This window comes from Erythrolamprus reginae, chromosome 3 (genome assembly GCF_031021105.1).
Source record: "Erythrolamprus reginae isolate rEryReg1 chromosome 3, rEryReg1.hap1, whole genome shotgun sequence".
In the NCBI taxonomy this organism is placed as follows: domain Eukaryota; kingdom Metazoa; phylum Chordata; class Lepidosauria; order Squamata; family Dipsadidae; genus Erythrolamprus; species Erythrolamprus reginae.
The window spans coordinates 235,335,177-235,354,951 of NC_091952.1; the positions used below are offsets into that span (position 1 = coordinate 235,335,177).

The 19,775-nt window shown below is 37.6% G+C and overlaps 1 protein-coding gene across 1 annotated transcript in view; it reads right to left on the reverse strand.

Annotated features, from left to right (window-relative positions):
* CSMD3 (CUB and Sushi multiple domains 3) overlaps positions 1 to 19,775 on the reverse strand; it is a 615,639-nt gene that overhangs the window by 56,744 nt on the left and 539,120 nt on the right. The window contains 5 exon segments of the mRNA XM_070748648.1: positions 1,972 to 2,083; positions 8,257 to 8,330; positions 11,353 to 11,526; positions 17,709 to 17,882; positions 19,083 to 19,262. Coding sequence (XP_070604749.1) covers positions 1,972 to 2,083; positions 8,257 to 8,330; positions 11,353 to 11,526; positions 17,709 to 17,882; positions 19,083 to 19,262 — 714 coding nt within the window.

Sequence of the window (19,775 nt, forward strand, 5' to 3'; positions counted from 1 at the left end):
AGACAATGTGGAAGATGAAGAGCATATTCATATGCTTTATCACTGCATTTTAACTAGGAAATCTTTGCACCAGTTTTATCATGAATTGCATAGCCTGGACCATAATTGTAAATGTTTATGCTTGATAGTGCTGTACACGTTCAAATAGAATAAATGGATAACAAATCATACACATTTGCAAGATGGCAAGAGGAATAATGGAAACAAGATAAGCAGAAAAGCGGTGTTAGTGGATCACACTGAGATTAGAGGTGGGCTCCTTCCGGTTCAGAGTGGTTTGCCAGAACTAGTAGTGACCTGCTGATAATGTCACGGAACCAGTAAGGTCGGTGGCAGACCATGGGCGCCGCCAACTTTTTAATTTTTTTAAATTAAAATTTGTTTTTCTTCTAAGCATGAGCAGAAGCCAAGTTTCCAGCACTGTGCATGTGGTCATCATCTTGTTTTTTTCAAGTTTTTCAGCATTGTGCATGTCCGTGCGCATGAAGCATGCATGTGGCCACGTGGTGTGGGAGGAAGTGAACTGGCTGTGAAGTAGGTTAGAACCTACCCCTAGCCAAGATAGACAGATAGCTATTTTAAAACGTGATAATATGGGTTTTTAAAATATTCCTTCAAAATGCACTTTCCTGTTTGTCTTTATTTTTCATTGCATTTTTAATTGGTCTTAGTCATCTTTTTTCATCCCTTTTGGTGGTGGTGGTATTATCAGCTAATTGAGAATTTTGGAACAAACTTTGAGATGTGAGCAGGATGATGAAATATTAAATGTTTTGCAGTGCTTTGAGAAGAGATACAGGGCGCGTTCCAAAAGTAATGCAATTATTTTTTTCTTCAGCATGGCTGATTGGATCTCTTCTATGTACAAAAACTGCGCCTTGCCACAATGCGCTATGAGTCCGCGAGTTCCTGGCCAAACACCAGGTGCCAACACTGCCCTCCCTATAGTCCTGATGTCACCCCAGCAGACTTATTTTTATTCCCAGTCCTGAACGGAACCCGTTTTTCGTCCATAGAAGAGATCCAATCAGCCGTGACAAAGACCTTGTGAGAGGTCCCCAAAGACGCCTTCCAGGGCATGTACCGGTCATGGCAGAGTCACTGGAAAAATGTGTAGAGGTCCCAGGACAGTACTTTGAAGAATTTTAAGTGTTTGTGCAAATCTGTTCAATAAATTACTTTTTAAAAAATTAAATTACTTTAAAAAAATAATTGCATTACTTTTGGAATGCATACTGTAGGTCAATTTTTCAGTAATGTTGTAACTTTGAAAAGTCACTCAATGAATGGTTGTAAGTTGCGAGTTACTTCTATTACATTACTTCTTTCTTTTTAGCATTAAAACCTCAGAAACCTCTACAGATACCCTTATTCTCAAAGGAATTTAGAAAGGAAAGAATAATGTCAGAATCCAATCTCAGGGTGCAGGCTGATTCTCTTTTGTATAGTTTAGGTGAATACATGTGGGGTCTAAAGTGATCTTTGGACTTGGTAGTTTTCTTGAAGATGTTTCACTCATGCTAGCACTGATGATGTTACCTAGTTTGGTAATGTAACGTCTTCAAGAAAACCAAGCAGCTCAGAGAGCACAAAGAACCCCATAGTTCAATCCTGAGTTACAAATATTCTCTTCTGTCAGAAAATATTAATGTTTGTTTCTACTTTTATTTAACATTAGTTCACCCTGTCACAATATAGTTTACAACTAAAAAAAAATCTCCACAAAATCAACATTTAAATTGATGTTAGCCCTTTTTCATTATTTTCCACTAAAACACATATTTTCTGTAAACTATCTCCTCATATATAAATCTGTAAATATTTAGTTTGCTTGGAGAATGGCAGCACATATATGACACTATTCTTATTTCTTGTTTGGATACTGATTTGTGACATGCGAGTCTCAATTTGGATCACAATAATATTATTTTTCCATTCAGTATCTGACTCTTCTATCTGTTCTCGACTTACCAATGCATTCAGGTTGAATTCCACTCCATGTAAGATCGGGAAGGCAGGTGCGAGTTGTAGACCCTTGAAGCAGGTAGCCTTTTCTACAGTGAAACTGCACAATGTTGCCTACCTGTTGAAAGATTAAGAGTAGAGCAAAATGATTAGTGATCAACTCAACATAGACAGGTCACAGACACATCCCTCTCTGCACATATGCACTAATCTAACCAATGTAAGATATTTTTTAAATACTAGGTGCTACACTAAAAGGTCTGTGAACAACCTAGATCAGTGATGGCAAACCTTTTTTGGTTTGCATGCCAAAAGTGGGTGTGTGCTAGCATGTGTGCATGTGTCCATACCCCTTCCCTCCTCCACCCATGCATGTGAAACTCCCCCTGCACTGCCCCTACGCATGCACACAGGCCTCGTTGAAGCCTGGGACATGAAAAAACAGGCAAACAGGAAGTTCAGAAAACACACTTCCGGTTTGCCAGAGTGCAAAAAACAGCAGTTTTTTGCACTCTGGATGCCTTAGGGAAGCTTCTCTGAAGCCCTGGATTTTAAAAAAAAAACCCTGCCAAATGGACAAACTGGAAGTTTGGAAAATGCACTGGGGCTTCAGGAAGCTTCCCTAAAGCATTTGGAGGGCGAAACGGCCTACCCAAGGCCAAAAAACAGCTGGGCAGTGTGCACATGCATGCTAGAACTGGCATAGGGCAACGTCTCGTGTGCCCTCTGTTATGGCTCCACGTGCCACCGGTGGCCCGCATGCCATAGGTTCGCCATCATGGACCTAGATACAAGATGAGGGAAATCAACTTTTTTCTTCATCACTCATAGGTATCTGTTATTAGAATTCAGAGGGTCGTTGGTTTATGGAATTCACTTTCAGAAGTGGTCGTGACAGCGGTCAGCCTTGATAGCTTCAAGGCAGGATTAGACAGATTCATGGATGCCAAGTGTATCAGTGGTTATTGAAACGGATGTCCATGTGCCGCCTCTATGTTGGTTGAGGTAGGCAGGATTCCCTTGAGTACCATTTGTTGGGGGTCAGGGGAAAGGGAGGGTCTTGCCTTCTCTTTCTGCTCAAGATCCCCAAGGACAATTGGTGGGCCACTATGTGACACAGAATGCTGGACTTGATCGGCTTTGGCCCGATTCAGCATCGCTCTTCTTATCTTCTTATGTTCTTAGAATTGCATCAAGTTGTATTCCCTATTTTCATAGACATTTTGTTATTTCCCCCTCTTTTACATACAGTAAGAAAATTCAGTAAAAGTTTATCATAACGATGAAAAGAAGTTGAGTCTGTCATAAGAAATGCACAAAATGGCCAATGGATCATCTTTCCTATCTTAATTTTACAAACATCAACTGCTTCCTAATGGGTGCATGCAAATACACAACAATGACTGTGATAAGGAGTAAGTAGCTCCTTTCATACAATAAGGCACTTTATATTGATGATGCTTCTTTCATGTCACTGATGAGAAGACAAAACAACTCTCACAGATACAAATTGACTGCTTCAGCCAGCTGAGAATCATAAATACTTGCTCCATTCAGAGGTAGTATTCACTTACCTTCCTATAGGTTTGCAAATGTGAGCACCTGCCTCAAAAGTGTGAATAAATGTGACGTGCTTATATCTGGGCATGTAGGCGGGCCACCCACAGTCAACATTATCAATTCTTCTGATCCGGATACAACCGGTTGAGTACTACTACTGCCTCCATCATACATTATATTTTATCCTTGTGTTTTTTAATGGCTGTTAATTTGATTTAATGTCATTTTAATTTTTGTTTATTAATTACAGTTTAGTATTTTATTGCATACTTGTTGAATTCATATTATGTTACAACCTATGAGTTGCAAAAAACCCCGCAACTAAATTGAAATGACCTCTTGAGGCATTTGGATTTAATGATCAACTAGGGATACACATGAATGAATTCTATGCAATAAATTTACAGCAATTGTAATTTCTTTATTATTTGAGTTCTTCAAACTTATTTTTATTCACAATGCACTTTTTATAGCTACACAAACCCATTTCCCTTTGCTATCAATATTATTCTTTTTGCAAACATTAAATTCATTTGAGAAAGATAGCTTTCCATGCTCTCCTCATCTCCATACCGAGGTTCATATAAAACTTGATAAAACTGACCCCCAGGCTACTACAAATGTAATGGATCTGTTTTTATTTCTAAATTCAGGGAACTTTTCAGGCCTGGGAACCTTTCAGAATTAACACATACATGAATGCTGAATTGACATTCATTGGAACACGCCTTAAAATAAACTACAAAGAAGTGGAGTTTAATCCTTTGCATGTGTGACAAATTTTCTAAATAAATTCCTATTATTTCAGCTACATTCTGTACTAACTAATAATGGTTCTATAAACAGTTTTGCACATGTTACCAGCAACATTTCCACACATATATCTCAAGTCTGTGAATTCATTTCGGGAAAACAATCTCCTTTTAAAGCTTGCAGGTGAAGTTGGCAAAAGACCTTTATTTTGCCTTTACAAAATGAATGCAGCTGTTTTAGAAAGGTTTATGATACAACAAAGCAGTAGACATGTTGAAGACGATATGAAATGTAATGCTTGCAATTTGGCACTGTCTTGTTTATTTCTCACAGATCAGATTGGGAAAAAAACAGAGCTAGTAACCTGGTATGAATATACTGTATGGAACCCACATTGCATATCTGACATCAACACAATTGAGAGAGTCCAGAAATATTTCACAAGAAGAGTCCTTAATTCCTCTTCTCACAACAAAATACCTTACTCCGGAACCGCCTGCTACCGCACGAATCCCAGCGGCCGATAAGGTCCGACAGAGTTGGCCTTCTCCGGGTCCCATCGACTAAACAATGTCGTCTGGCGGGCCCCAGGGGAAGAGCCTTCTCTGTGGTGGCCCCGGCCCTCTGGAATCAACTCCCCCCGGAGATTAGAACTGCTCCCACCCTCCTTGTCTTCCGTAAACTACTTAAGACCCACCTATATCGCCAGGCATGGGGGATTTGAGACACCTTTCCCCTAGGCTTATTATAATTTATGTTTGGTATGTATGTGCTGTTTGGTTTTTAATTATGATAGGGTTTTTAATGTTAGATTTGTGCCAGTATAATATTGTTTTTATCGTTGTTGTGAGCCACCCCAAGTCTTCGGAGAGGGGCGGCATACAAATCTAATAAATTATTATTATTACTATTATTATTATTATTATTACTCCGCCAGACTTGAAATTCTTGGTTTAGAAAACTTACAACCCCATCGTCTCCGTTCCGACTTAATTATAGTTCATAAAATCATATACCAAAATGTCCTACCTGTTAACGATTACTTCACCTTCAACTGCAACAACACACGAGCACGAAATTGATTTAAACTAAATGTCAACCACTCCAAACTTGACTGCAAAAAATACAACTTCAGCAACAGAGTAATCAACGTCTGGAATGCACTACCTGATTCTGTGGCTTCTACTCCTAACCCCAAAACCTTTAACCTTAGACTATCTACATTTGACCTCTCCCCCTTTCTAAGAGGTCTGTAAGGGGTGTGCATAAGCGCACCACTGTGCCTACCGTCCTTGTCCTATTGTCTTCTTTTGTTACTTTTTATCATTACTTATCTAATGTTTTATTCGTACAAATTATCACCCTATAATTGTTTGACAAAATAAATAAAATAAATAAATAAATAAAATAAAATAAATAAAATAAATAAAATAAATAAAATAAATAAATAAAATAAATAAAATAAATAAAATAAATAAAATAAATAAAATAAATAAAATAAATAAAATAAATAAAATAAATAAAATAAATAAAATAAATAAAATAAATAAAATAAATAAAATAAATAATTCTACAAGTATTATCTATAGTACAACAACCAGGGATGAAATCTATCAGGTTCTGACAGGTTTTGGAGAACTAGTAGCAGAAATGTTGAGTAGTTCGGAGAACCAGTAATGGAAATTTTGAATAATTTGGAGAACCGGCAAATATCACCTCGGACAGGCCCCAGAGTGGGGTGGGAATGCCGATTTTGCAATATCCTTCCACTGCCACACCCATCAAGCCACACCATACCTACCAAATCACGGTCACAGAACCGGTAGTAAAAGAAAAATAGATTTCACCATTGAAAACAACCTTCAAAATTTGATCACAGATTTTGCCTCCTTCTGCTTCTCCAGAGAGATTCTCATTTCTGAAATTATAATACTGCTTCGTTTTATGCTTATGCAAGAAGAAAAGCCTGACAGGTATTGGAGAAACCATTTATTTTGTTCAGGGCCGTGCTTCTCATTTTCCTACTGCCCTCTTTAAGTTGCAAATGTGACCTTTTCTTCAGGAATAATGTCAGTGCTGCCTTGAGGGTAAAACCTCTACTGTGGTGGAATGGAGGAAGCACATGGACACGCTGTTAAAATGTTGACTGGAAAGCAAATCTCATTAAAGATAATCAAAGACTGAATGTAAAAGGATAGCACTTTTTAAACCCAATAAACCTAGGATGATGTTTATGAATTTGATTCTGGGTGAGGAAATGGCTTAGCAACAACATCAAATAATTCATTTTGAACCATCTCATGAAAATTGTGCTTCAGGAGGCCAAGGAACATAGTGATCTGGGACTGCTTTAAGCTAAGCTATATTTCAAGAAGCTTTGCCTATCACTAGTTCTTTCCTCTATCATCTGTCTTTACATAGAGCTAACATTACTGCTACTGCAGCTACTGCAGTCAAGCATTATTCTTAATGCAAAACAGAACTTGGAAAATTATTTGTTCCATTTATTCCATGTATATAGCATGGAATTATATACTTTAAAATCATATAAAACCATATATGGTTTTATAAAATCATATAAAATCATAATAAAATCCCTATTTTACTAACACTGCAGTTTTCTTTACATATCGAACAGGTTTTAGAGAAAAGTGAACTTTGTCATACAGTATTTTATTATTTTGTTAAAGTAATAATTGCAATCTCATTCATGTATGAATAGAAAAATATATTTACTTTAGATTGTAATCATTTTAAAGGTTTTTTCCAGGAGAAAAGCTTTTGAAATGAATGGAGCTTATGAATAACCTTCATTCGTTGAGATTGAACTCAATTACCAAAAATTACCTGGTTATATCTAACCAGAACTGGAAAATATGCAGAATGTAGTAAAATATTCTCACGTTGACAGTAATGCCATTTTGAAGTATTTAAACCTATTGTTACTGTTACTGCTCCCTATAGTTCTTATTGGAACTATTGCCATTGGTTTAATATGATTATGTTGCTATTTGGATATTTTGAGTTATTTCTAAAATGTTTATATATACAAAATTAAAATTAGAAATATTTCAATTAACATGAAAAATCCAGATGATAGTGATTTCCACTGAATACATATTCCTCCTTTGTACTTCAACATTTTGCTTTATTTATGTAGTTTAACATTGTGTGTGTGTGTAACATATTTTTGCTGATAATGAAAAGGAAGGGAGACTACTATAGATCTATTTTGGGATTATTTGCCCTCATCAGGTAGCCACACCCTTACTGGGATATGAACCCAGGGCTCTTCCTTGTAAGGTAGTGGCCTTAGCATATATAAAATGTGTGTGTGTGTGTGTATTGGAAGGAAACAATATGCTCCCTCCCATATTTGGATATACTAGGTGACTCAACAAAAAAATATTTAATCCCTGGATCAGTTGATAAGGGAGTAGAACTTGTTGGTTAGGGGGTAAAAGTACTGCCTAGCAAGGCAAGCAGCCCAGGTTTGAAAGTGTAAAAGTGTATGGCTAGCTGGTGAGAGCTAAATAGCTCAAATAGGTATATAGTAGTCTCCCTTTATTTCTTTATCAGTTCTTTCTGTGTGTGTGTGTGTTAAATTTTACTAAGTTGCTTGGAATTTGAATATGATTAAAATTCCATGCATAATTAAACTTTATTAAAACACAAAGGAAACTTTAGTCTAAGTGGTTTTCAGTGATATTAATGGTAATGACTATTTGGATGTAGAAAAGCTACAATCAAATTCAATGGTTACTGAAACTTGAATTATACTCAAGAGCAGGACTGTCAAACTCCCAGCCTTTGGGCCAAATGCATCACGTGTTGTTCAGGCCCATGTTTACTGAAAATGAAAAAAAAAGTCCAGATGCATCACGCGATGCCACTATGATGCTGCAAGTTTGACACGTCTGCTCAGGAGAGATAAGAAAGTTATCCCTCTTCCTTATTCAATAAAAGTAGGACTCCTACCTGGAAACCAAAGGTATTGTTTTGCGATCCATGACGAGGAACTCCAGGGTTTTCACAGGCTGTCCGAGTAGGTTCTTTGCAAAAAAAGAAAAAAGTTTGTGAAATAAAATAGTTTTTTTTTTTAAAAAAAGTTATGTCTTCCAAATGCTTCCAAATATTTTTCAGAAGCATCATCATTTTCAATGAGTGTGAATATTGAAACTCATTTTTCATAAAATATTAATGCAAGGATTTTTGCCAGAAAAAAATGTGAGTCCAAATGCTTTACCCTTTGATTCTTGTGTCCTTATCCTTCGTATCTCATGCTTATTTATTGGTTATGAAAATTGTCCCAGTAAAGCTATCCAATACTAAAGAGACAACAGGCCAAATTCTGCATTTCCAGTGGTAACTTTCCCTCCCTGCTTAAATGTCCACAAAGAACAATTGATATAAACATTTCATAATATAAATCTATAATCAATAGGATGGATATGAGCCATGGTAGCGCAGTGGTTAGAGCACAGTACTGCAAGCTACTTCTGCTGCCTGCCAGCTGCCTGCAATTTTGCAGTTCAAATCTCACCAGGTTCAAGGTTGACTCAGCCTTCCATCTTTCCAAGGTGGGTAAAATGAGGATCCACATTGTTGGGGGCAACATGCTAAATCTGTAAACCATTTAGAGAGGGCTGTAACGCACCGTGAAGCAGTATATAAGTCTAAGTGCTATTGTTATCCTTGCAGACATACTTAGAATGAATTTCCTAACTGGACATTAGGTTAGTCACCTGTTACTGATCATAAACTGACATCAGTGGAGCTGTTCTACACATTACCAAATTTATATTCCATTAGTGCATAAGAACCTTTTCTTTGGTATGATTGCAATTTTGCACTGAAGATGCAATTATACATCCCGTTATAAGTTATGGAAGAGCAGCCTGCTTAGAAAAATTGCAGGCACCTGTGCTCCTGTCTGGGCCTTGTCCCCAGTGTCAGCAAGGCAGAGTTGCCAAAAATGCTTCAACCTTGAAACAGGTGTGAGAGAGGTGTGTTTTGGAAGCTCTGCAACCACCAGCAAACAGAGTAAAGCAGTTGTTTTTTTTAAGGGAGAGGTGCTTTTCTTTGAAAAAGAGCAAATCGTCCAAGCGAGAACAGGCACAGCAAAAGCAGAAGTGCATTAAGGAAAAGTAAAAATATAAAAGTACAGTGTAGAAAATTGAAAATATTCTACATGCTGGCTAGTACCAGAGTAGAAAAAGAATACAAGAAATGTCAGAGATAGGAATTAAGGCAGAATAGTGTTTTAAGAAGGAAACACTGTTATATAATAGCAACATTGAATAGTAATTAAATAGTAATGGAGTCTAGTAAGGCAATAGAAAGCAGTAACATATGGACTTCTAAGTTTGATATTTTACCTTTGTACCTTGAGCTTTTAAAAATAAAACGAATCCCAAATTCTAGAACCCAGAACACATGTGCAGTATAACCTCTGTTATTTGGGCTAGAGAATATTTCTTGAATACCTTTTGAATTATATCTCTCATTGCTGAAAAACTACACTAAGAGCCCTTTTAGCAATGCAGAATGCAGTAGTGGGTTCTAAATCCCTTCGCTTATGCACATCCCCGCACTTGCAATGCTACAGCACATGCATATAAGTGTCATGAGTGCACAGGCAGAGCCTCCTGCCGTCACGACTACAGTTCACCGAACTGGGGCAAACCAGGACTAAACCACTGCTGGTAGAATGGCTCCAAAAGTGTGCACATGGGAGAGCGGGAATGGGATTTTTTCCTGTATAGGTAATTCTTAACTTTCAACTGCAGCAATTTTACAATCTTCCTCGGCCATTAAGCAAATACTGTGGTTTGCTTATGGACTGGCCATCAAGCAAATGCCCAGACATTAAATGAATCCTTTATACCCAATGGTGCTATTTTTTTTATCAGAAACTAAACACTAGCATGAGGGGGGGGGGGGGTGCCAAAAAATATGGTTGCATAAACATGGGATACTGCATATTATTGTAAATGCAAGCTGGTTGCCAATCATCAAAATGGAGCATATGATTGCAGTCTGTTGGGGATATTAGTGACTTTGAACAGTCACTAACCAATTGCATGTTAAGCAACAATGACTTGTAGAAAGCTGCCAGATGAAAACAATATTTTAGTAAATTTAGTTGCAATCTTATGTCCACTTAAACAAGAAATGAGCTCCTGAGAATATTGTAGCATGTAACTATTTAGGGGTGCACTGTAAGGAAAGAGTATAGCAGTGTTTTTAATTGGGACCATTTTAAAATGTTTGGGCATCAACTTTCAGAATTCTACAACCAGCATCATGGTTTAATGACTCACACAGATACCTCTCCAAATATTAGTTTAGAGGAGGATGAACCAGTCCCAGGCACATTGAGATGGGAGTTGGTCAATGGCTCTGAGCAGCCCGTTAAGTGTGATTTGGCTGAAGTGCAGCTACAACAGGATAGTCCTGAAGCTTCAGGTACAGAAAAGATGCAGAAGCACTAGTTAGTGATGATGAGGAGGAACTGCTTTCTGCAACTGATCCAAAAACACATAGGGGCAGAGAAAAGGCAGGCATAGAGAAGATCATCTCAATTATTTGCAAGGAGGCCGTCTTGTCCCTCTGGATCTGCTGCATCACAAGCTGGCTATTTAGCAAAGCAGACAGATGGAGACAATGACATATTGTCAGGAACATATTAATTTCCTAACTGTGTGTTTCCTGGTCATTGTGATTCTGCCTTGACTTTGGATTGTGCCTTGTGAACTCTGGAGTTTTCTTGCCTGGTATATTTGTCTTGTTTGGAAAACTTTCAAGTGCCTTATGTACTTATTGGCCATCATCTGTGGACTAATATTGGTCTGCTTTTGTCTGGGAAAGTTCTGAGGTTTTTAGTGAAGGGAATTACTGGGGACAATTAATAAAACTACTAAACCACCATTATGTTTCCATTCTGAGTGAAGAAAACAGCACACGTGGTCAAAGAATTCTAGCAGTTGAAGCCCACACAACTTAAACACTGTTGTAAAAAACCAAACAAATAAAAACATAGAAAGCTAACAATTAGGAAAGATGTCACCATACCTATGCAACGGGGAGATGAGCCACTCCATGTACCATCTGTTTGACATATACGAGTGCTGGAACCAACCAACACAAATGGAAGATTACAACTGAAAGAGACTTCTGATTGATAAATAAAGCTTTTGCCTTCCCTTTTGCCTTGAGCAGGTACTCCTGGATCACCGCAAAACTTTGCTGTAGAAAAGAAAAACATGTGGAAAACATATTGACATTTCTTTTCAGAGGTATAGACTTGTATGCGATGAAAAATGGAAAGCTTGAAGCCTTTTATAATCATAAAAAAACCTGTTCTAAAATAAGAAGTGGAGCTGCAATATGTACCCATATACCTACAGAAGGTGTAAATATAAATCATATTCTTAATGGTCTAAATCTTACTTGTATTCTTCTGTGTAAATGTCAAAAGCTAATAGTTAATATGCGGTGGGTCCAACATTCTTTCTGTTCATTGCCAACTATGTTAACAAGGACAGAGACTTACAAGAAAACATTTAAAACATTTCTTAAACAAATATCACACTTTTTTTTGCTATTTGATTATTGCTTTAATAAGATAATATTTGCAGGAATTACATCATGCATTGATATTCTCCAGCCTTTTCCTAACCACTACTGGGTGCTTAGAAATTCTGTCTGAGTATGTAACCATAGAAACTACACATCATGGCAATGCACATCAGTCTTCCCCACACCCCCAGACCTGGGAAACTGTGCAGATAAAATGCTACTCTTTGTAGTAGAGAATAAGTCATGGGGGTCCTCCTCGTCAGCAGTACTTACACCTTGCTATTTCTAACAACATCCTAACTGTAAGTACAAAAGAAAATTAATCAGGCATCTGTTTTATGTCACTTAACATTAACTGGGAAGATGGGTATTGGATTTGACCAGAGCAACTGAGCAATGAGAAAGAAATATTCTACTCAGAGAAAACTGGGAAGGTAGGCCTGAAACTCGGCTGAAGACATAGTCCAATTTAGGCATATTAGCCCTGATATTGCAGTAATGTAGAAGAGGTAATACAATTACATTGACTTGTTTCATTAATATGTCCTTTCCCAAAGAATACATTTACAAGTTCCACTGCAGTAAAAGACAACATTAATAATAAGTGACAGGGTTACCTATTTTTAATGTTGTCTTTTAATGTTACTTGGGTTTGTCAAAAAAAAAAGTAACAGGGTTACTTATTTTTAATGTTGTCTTTTAATGTTACTTGGGTTTGTCAAAAACAGATCATGCCAGACTAATTTCATGGTATTCTTTGACAAAGTGACAAAATTAATAGACCAAGGAAATGCTGTCGAAGTGGTTTACTTGGACTTCAGTAAGGCTTTTGACAAAGTAGACCATAATCTACTACTAAATAAAGTATAAAAATATAGGATAGATAGCAACACTACAAGATGGATTCAAAACTGGCTAACCAGCCGCACTCAACGTGTAGTGCTCAATGGAACTACATCTACATGGAGGGATGTATGCAGTGGAGTACCCCAAGGCTCTGTTTCAGGCCAAGTACTTTTCAACATCTTCATCAATGACTTGAACAAGGGGATAGATGGGGAACTTATCAAATTAGCAGATGACACCAAACTGACAGGAATAGCCAACACTCTAGAAGATAGGCAGAAAATACACAAGGATTTTAACAAACTTGAACAATGGCCGCTATCAAAATGAAATTCAATGGTGAAAAAAGTAAGGTTCTACATTTAGGCAAGAAAAACAAAATGCATAGGCACAGTATATGTGGTACATTGCTCAACAGTAGTAACTGTGAGAGGGATCTTGGAGTCCTAGTGGACAACCATTTAAATATGATCCAGCAGTATGCAGCAGCTGCCAAAAAGGCCAACACAGTTCTAGGTTGCATTAACAGAGAGATAGAATCAAGATCACATGAAGTTTTAATACCACTTTATAGGCCTTGGTAATGCTACACTTATTATTTATTTATTTAATTTGACTTCTATTCTGCCCAATCCTGAAGGACTTAGGCCAGCTTACAACAATATAAAATTACCATATAGAATTACAAATGACAATAACAAAGAAGTCAAAAAATCTAAAACCTTAATAAAAATCATAACAGAGCAGCTCAACAACACATGTTCACATCATTCATACAGAGTCATATTCATAAAGGTGGTCAGTTGGTGTTAATTTATGGTCCCCAAACCTGCCGACACTGCCAGGTCTTCATGGCCTTACAAAAATCAGCAGGATGGGAGCAGTGCGGACATCGGGTGGGAGTTGATTCCAAAGAACCGGGGCGACAACAGAGAAGGCTCCCTCTGAGTTCTGCCAGTCAACATTGTTTGGTTGACAGGACCTGGAGGAGTCCAACTCTGTGTGCTCTAATTGGTCTCTGGGAGATATGTGGCAGAAGACGGTCCCGTAAATAATCTTGCCCTATATCATATAAGGCTTCATAGGTAACCAACACCTTGAATTGTGCTCAGAGACTGATAGGCAGCCAGTGCAGCTTGCGGAGGATGGATGTTATATGGGTATACTGAGGTGCACCCATGACAACTCGCGCTGCTGCATTCTGGACAATTTGTAGTCTCCAAACACTTTTTAAGGGTAGCCCCATGTAGAGCGCATTGCAATAATCAAGGTGGGAGGTGATGAGGGCCTGAGCAACTGTGCGCAGAGCCTCCTGGTCCAAATAGGGCTGCAGCTGGTACACCAGGCAAAGGTCCCCCTGGCCTCAAGTGAGAGATAATGGTCAAGGTTCAGCTGTGGGTCCAGGAGGACACCCAAGTTGCGGACCCTTTCTGAGGAGGTCAATGTTTCATCCTCCAGCACAATGGATGGGCAATCAAATAGTCCTTGGAAGGAAATGCTCACAGCCACTCGGTCTTATCTGGGTTGAGTTTGAGCCTGTTGGCCCCCGTCCAGAGCCTTACAGGTTCTAGGAACCAGCACATCACATCCACCGCTTCACTGAATTGGCATGGGTATCATCAGCTGAATACTGCATTCAGTTTTGGTTGCCACAATGCAAAAAGGATGTTGAGACTTTAGAAAGAGTGCAGAGAAGAGCAACAAAGATGATTAGGGGACTGGAGACTAAAACATATGAAGAATGGTTGCTTTGTCACTTCTGACCCAATTGAAGCTTCCAGGCTGTCTTCAAGAGCAACCCCATATAGAGTGCATTGCTGTAGTCAAGCCATCAGGTGATGAAGGCATGAGTGATTAGCAAAGTCCTCATGTTACTCTTGTAATCTTGGTAATGGGCATCTCTGCAAAAACGCAGACTGAAAAATCTTTATATTTGATCAAGTGTAGGAGCAATGTTTTGGACAGCTTGAAAAATGAATTCAGAAGACATGTTTTCTACTTCCTTCATCTTACTGTTTTCATACTTCACTATTGTCTTCTTCCTTTATTTGGTCAAATAGAGCTTTTCCTTCTGTTCTGTTAATTAATGATGCCATAGCTTCTTCTGTTATTCAGCCACCATAAGCACATTTTTATCACAATTCCAGCTATAAAAAAATCAACTGCCAAAAAGGTAGAATGCAATGACCTCCACTCACTAACAGACTGTATAAACACTTATTATTGTAATAACTAAAACATGAAAGAGCTTTAAACCTTCAAAAGATCTAATCTTCTTGCCATCATAAATCACATCAAACAGGAAGATCCTGTAGCGATTGAAAAAGATTACAAGACTTAGGAAAATGATCAAGATGTGTTGCGTAAAATAACTGTGTTTTAATCCATTGATCAAAATGCAGCATTTCTACATTGTATAATATCACTGGAATTTTGAATGTAAAAACAACAGTGGTATTCATTTTTTTATTTGTGATTTCCCCCCTTTATTGTGAAAGAAGTAGTATCATTTCTCTTCTCTTTGAGCCCATTTAATTTATTCTGTTAAAAATGTAATACTTTTTTTTCCAACAGCAAAAAGAAAGAACTATTCACAAAATGTTCTGTTAAAAAGTGAGCATACATTTGTTATTGTAATGAAATCTGCAGCTATGCAAAATCCATCAGTGTCACCAATTTTATGCTAATAAAAACTTCTGCATAAATCGGTAATTTAATATAATACTGGAACAGAAGTCCAATTGTCAGAGACACAAGGCTGGATTTTCTTCTGTATTCCTGACAGATGTAGCCATTACAAATGTCACCCACAATTTTAAAAAAAAGTTTTTTGCCTGGTGTTCAGACTAGCTCTTGTTGACATTTTGTCAAGTTTGACAAACTGGCTTTAGACATTTCAAATATTGTATGAGACAAAGTATTCCTTCCTCTACTTACTAAATGAATTGTTGCAAGTCAAGGACTATCTTCAATTTCAAATATGATGCAGTGTTGAGCATTCAGAAAAATAGGAGTGCATTAAGATATGAAGGAAGTTTTTCAGTATTTAACATCAGTCACTGCAAAATTCACCTTTAGTTTTATTATCCATAAAAATTGGGACTTCCCCCCCAATACTTCCCCATTTCACTGCAATCTATCACCACCTTTCTTATCCTGGCTATGACTATAATTAAACCTCCCTAAAGCATCACTGATTGATTGATTAATGCTAATAAGATTTCTGTTTTTAATTAGGTTTTTTTGCTTACCAGCTTTCAGTTTAAGTTTTATTAGATTTGTATGCCGCCCCTCTCTGAAGACTTTAAAACAAACAAGAATTAATTTGGTCAAGGCTTAAGGATAAATACCATGAATTTTAGTTCTTGTCTTAGGCATGAAACTTGCTGAATATTTCTGAGCCAGTCATTCTCCTTTAATCCTAGGAATAAGGCAATGGCCAGCCAATTAAAAAAAAATATTGCCAAGAAAACTGCAGGCTTTTCTCCAAGTAATTGCCAAAAGTCAATACACACTTAAAGGAATAAAATAAACAAAGAAACAACCAGAACTGTTTAGTTGGCACAGCATCTGACAACTGACTGATTAAATTTAAATCTAAGCAGGGGTTGGAATAGAAGACCTCCAAGGTTCCTTCCAACTCTGTTGTTATTATTATTATTCTTAAGATCTTTAACGAAAAAAAAATGACTAGAACACAAAAATGAAAGAGATCACAAGCACCTGTGTGGTCACCGTAATTTGTCCCTTGCTTTGTAATGGATATTTTATTTTATTTATTTGTTTAGTCAAGCATGTATAAAATAACAGATAGAAGTATAAACATGGTTATTAATACATGAAATGGATACAAATAAAGGGGGACATTAAGACGGGGATGGTAGGCACACAGTTGTGCTTATGCATGCCCCTTACAGACCTCTTAGGAAGGGAGTGAGGTCATCTGTAGATAGTCTAAGGTTAAAGTTTTGGGGGCTTGGGAAAGAAACCACAGTGTCAGGTAGTGCATTCCAGGCATTGACCACTCTGTTGCTGTAGTCATATTTCCTGCAATAAATTTTGTTTAGTTTACCTTAATATATTATGTACTATGCTTAGGTCAGACAGAAGATGGCATAATTCTAAGTTGTCTAAGCCCCAAATTTCAAGTCTGGTGGCATAAAGCATAGAGAATAGAGGAGTGGAGAACTCTTCTCGTGAAATATATCTGGATTCTATCAACTGTATTAATGTCCGATATGCAGTGCGGGTTCCAGACAGATGAACTGTACTTGAGAATTGGTCTAGCAAATGTTTTGTATGCTCTAGTTAGCAGTACAATATTACCAGAGAAGAAGCTACGCAAGATTAGGTTAACAACTCTTAATGCGTTATTTTTTTTACAATGCTGTTACAGTGGGCTCTGGCACTTAGATTATTAGACATGAGTACTCCAAGGTCTTTGACAGAGTGAGGGTCGTCTATAAGGTCGTGTGTTAAAGGACTTTGCAGTTTTGTTAGATTTGTGTATGTGATAAAGATAAAAGGATCTCTGTGGGTTTTATTTCACTTCTTGTAGCAGACTTTGGGGAGCAATTCTCATCTCCATTTCTTTAGGCCTGTAGCCAATGCTGTCCACAGTAATTTCTTTGATCATGTGGCCAGTATCATACCACACCATAGAAGAGTGTCCAGTGAAAGATGACATACTGTTACCTTTCCACCAAAAGTGGTACCTATTTATCTACTCGCAGGTAGCATGCTTTTAATAACTAGGTTTGCAGGAAAGGAGGCAAATGATGGGAGCTCACTTGGTCATACAAAGTGACTCAATCTACCAAAGCATCGACCTTCTGTGGAGCCTTTTAAGCCGCTGAGCCACATTGTCTCATTGGGTATGCAAAGAAAACCTTACAGCTATTTCTTACATATATCAATAGTTTTTCTTTTGTTGTGTTTTCTTTTAAGATTGAATGGAAACAACTATCAGCCTGGAATGCAAATATAAAAAAAAAAATACTTACGTAAGCACTGTGGGACTTCACCGCTCCAGGTTCCATTCCCAACACAAGTCAAAACAGCAGGAAATGATAATTCATAGCCAGGTGAACAGACATAACTAATGCTAAATCCCCAATCAAAATTTATTCCTTCCTGTTTTCCATTAGAAATCTGGGGTGGAGTTGGACAGGTAACAGCTGTAACAACATTTAGAGTCATTAGCATAGCAGCTGTAGCAAATGTCTCCTGTGTCTATACTCACTAAGATAACCATATGTGCTAATTCAGAAAAAAAGGGTTGCTGTATGGTTTTGATTTGTTTTTCTTTATTGTGCATATCATATTTTTCTGCTTAAGTATTATGTTCACAGCTTTTTGCCATTTCAATGGACACTTTGACAATTATGCAGCCACATACATAAGGAAAAAGAATGTTGTGAAGGACTGTTTCTTTAGTTCTTTATTTTGAGATACATAATCCAGTAGCTAAAAAAAAACAAATCGTCACAATTTGGATGCTAAAATAGGTTAAGATATAAAAAGTTAATAATAACACATTTCCTATTTTATATTCTCATCTGAAATGGCATATCCTCTTGTCACTCTGCGGAACACTATTTGAATTATGAAAGACATGCTACAGATATCGGGAGGGATGCAATTAGATATAATTCTGACTTTTCAGGAAATAAAGTTGAAGGAACCATTCTAAATCTAGTTTCTACCTATATGTATTTACTTGTTATTCTGCTCCATCAGTACATGCTTTGCATCAGGGAATCATTTTGAAGCCAAATCAAGTTCGCAGTACTCATCCTTAATTGGTTCCGGGAAGCATGTGAGTACTAAAAAGGATGAGCACCAAACAAACCATGTACCTTACCACTTGCCTTTTTTTTCAGCTGGGAAGGAATTTTTATCTGTCCCTTTTCCTACATGAGAGATCTTCCCAACATAGCCCCCCACTTTCTTTTGCAGAACATCGAGTACCAAACAAAGATGAATACCAGGACAATTTTTTTTCAATAAAAATGTGTCAAGTACTAAATGTGATGAAAGTTCGAATGAGTTGAGAACTGAAGTCGTACTATAAACACATATTTCTCCGTAATGGTGTCTGGGAATCATCTTGGAAAATCCTAGAAAAGCCATAGCCAGGGGCCTGGTTGGATAAGAGGGAGTTTAGCTACAGAAAGAATTTAGGTGGAAGGAGAAATGTGTTTTGAAACTTATGAAATTGTGTTAACAATTGCCTCTTAACTAAATTGCTCACCTAATTGTGATTTTTCCTTTCACTTCCAGTGCCATTTCTGTCTGTCTCTGTCTCTCTCCTCTCCTCTCCCATCCCTCTCCCTTTCTCCATCCACCCATTCATGTATTCAGATTCAAAGCAATACCTTTACAAATTGGCAGCATTCCACTCCACGTAGCATTACTAGTACAAGTACGAATTTTGGAACTGTTGGCTTCCATTGTGTACCCAGGTTGACACATATAAGTAACGTTTTGTCCAACGACATAATCATCCCCGTATCTCAATCCATTGGCTGGTATTCCTGGATCTCCACAACTGATTACTATGAAGAGGGGGGAAATGAAGATGTAATAATATGACAACGGGTGACTTCATTTTAATAGGTGAACAATCTGGAATAATTGTATAATGTGATATCTATGGCAACTTCCTTTGTGCAGCAGCTTTTATAAGCAAGCTGAGTTTGTCACATTAGGTGACATTTGTTACTAATTACAGAAACCATTTGTCAAGGAATTAGGGCTAAAGCTTTCATTTCCCCTTTTCTAATTTTGTGAAGCTTGAATTAAGATAAGAATGGCAGAATTCTGAATACTGATTCACAAGGGCAAATTGTTGCCATTGGGAAATTGCCAGCTAGGCTGGAAGGGGAGTTCAGGCTTATGCCTCTTGGGGCTATGCAAGGACTCTACGGTAAGCCCATGCTTGACTCTCACTGCTTCTTCCAGCCTAGCTGGCAGTTTCCTGCAGCTGCTGCCAAAAAGGTTCTCCCTTACCTGCCCACCATCTTTTGTATCAAGATGGTGGGACAATAAAACAGGATCTTCTTTTTCTC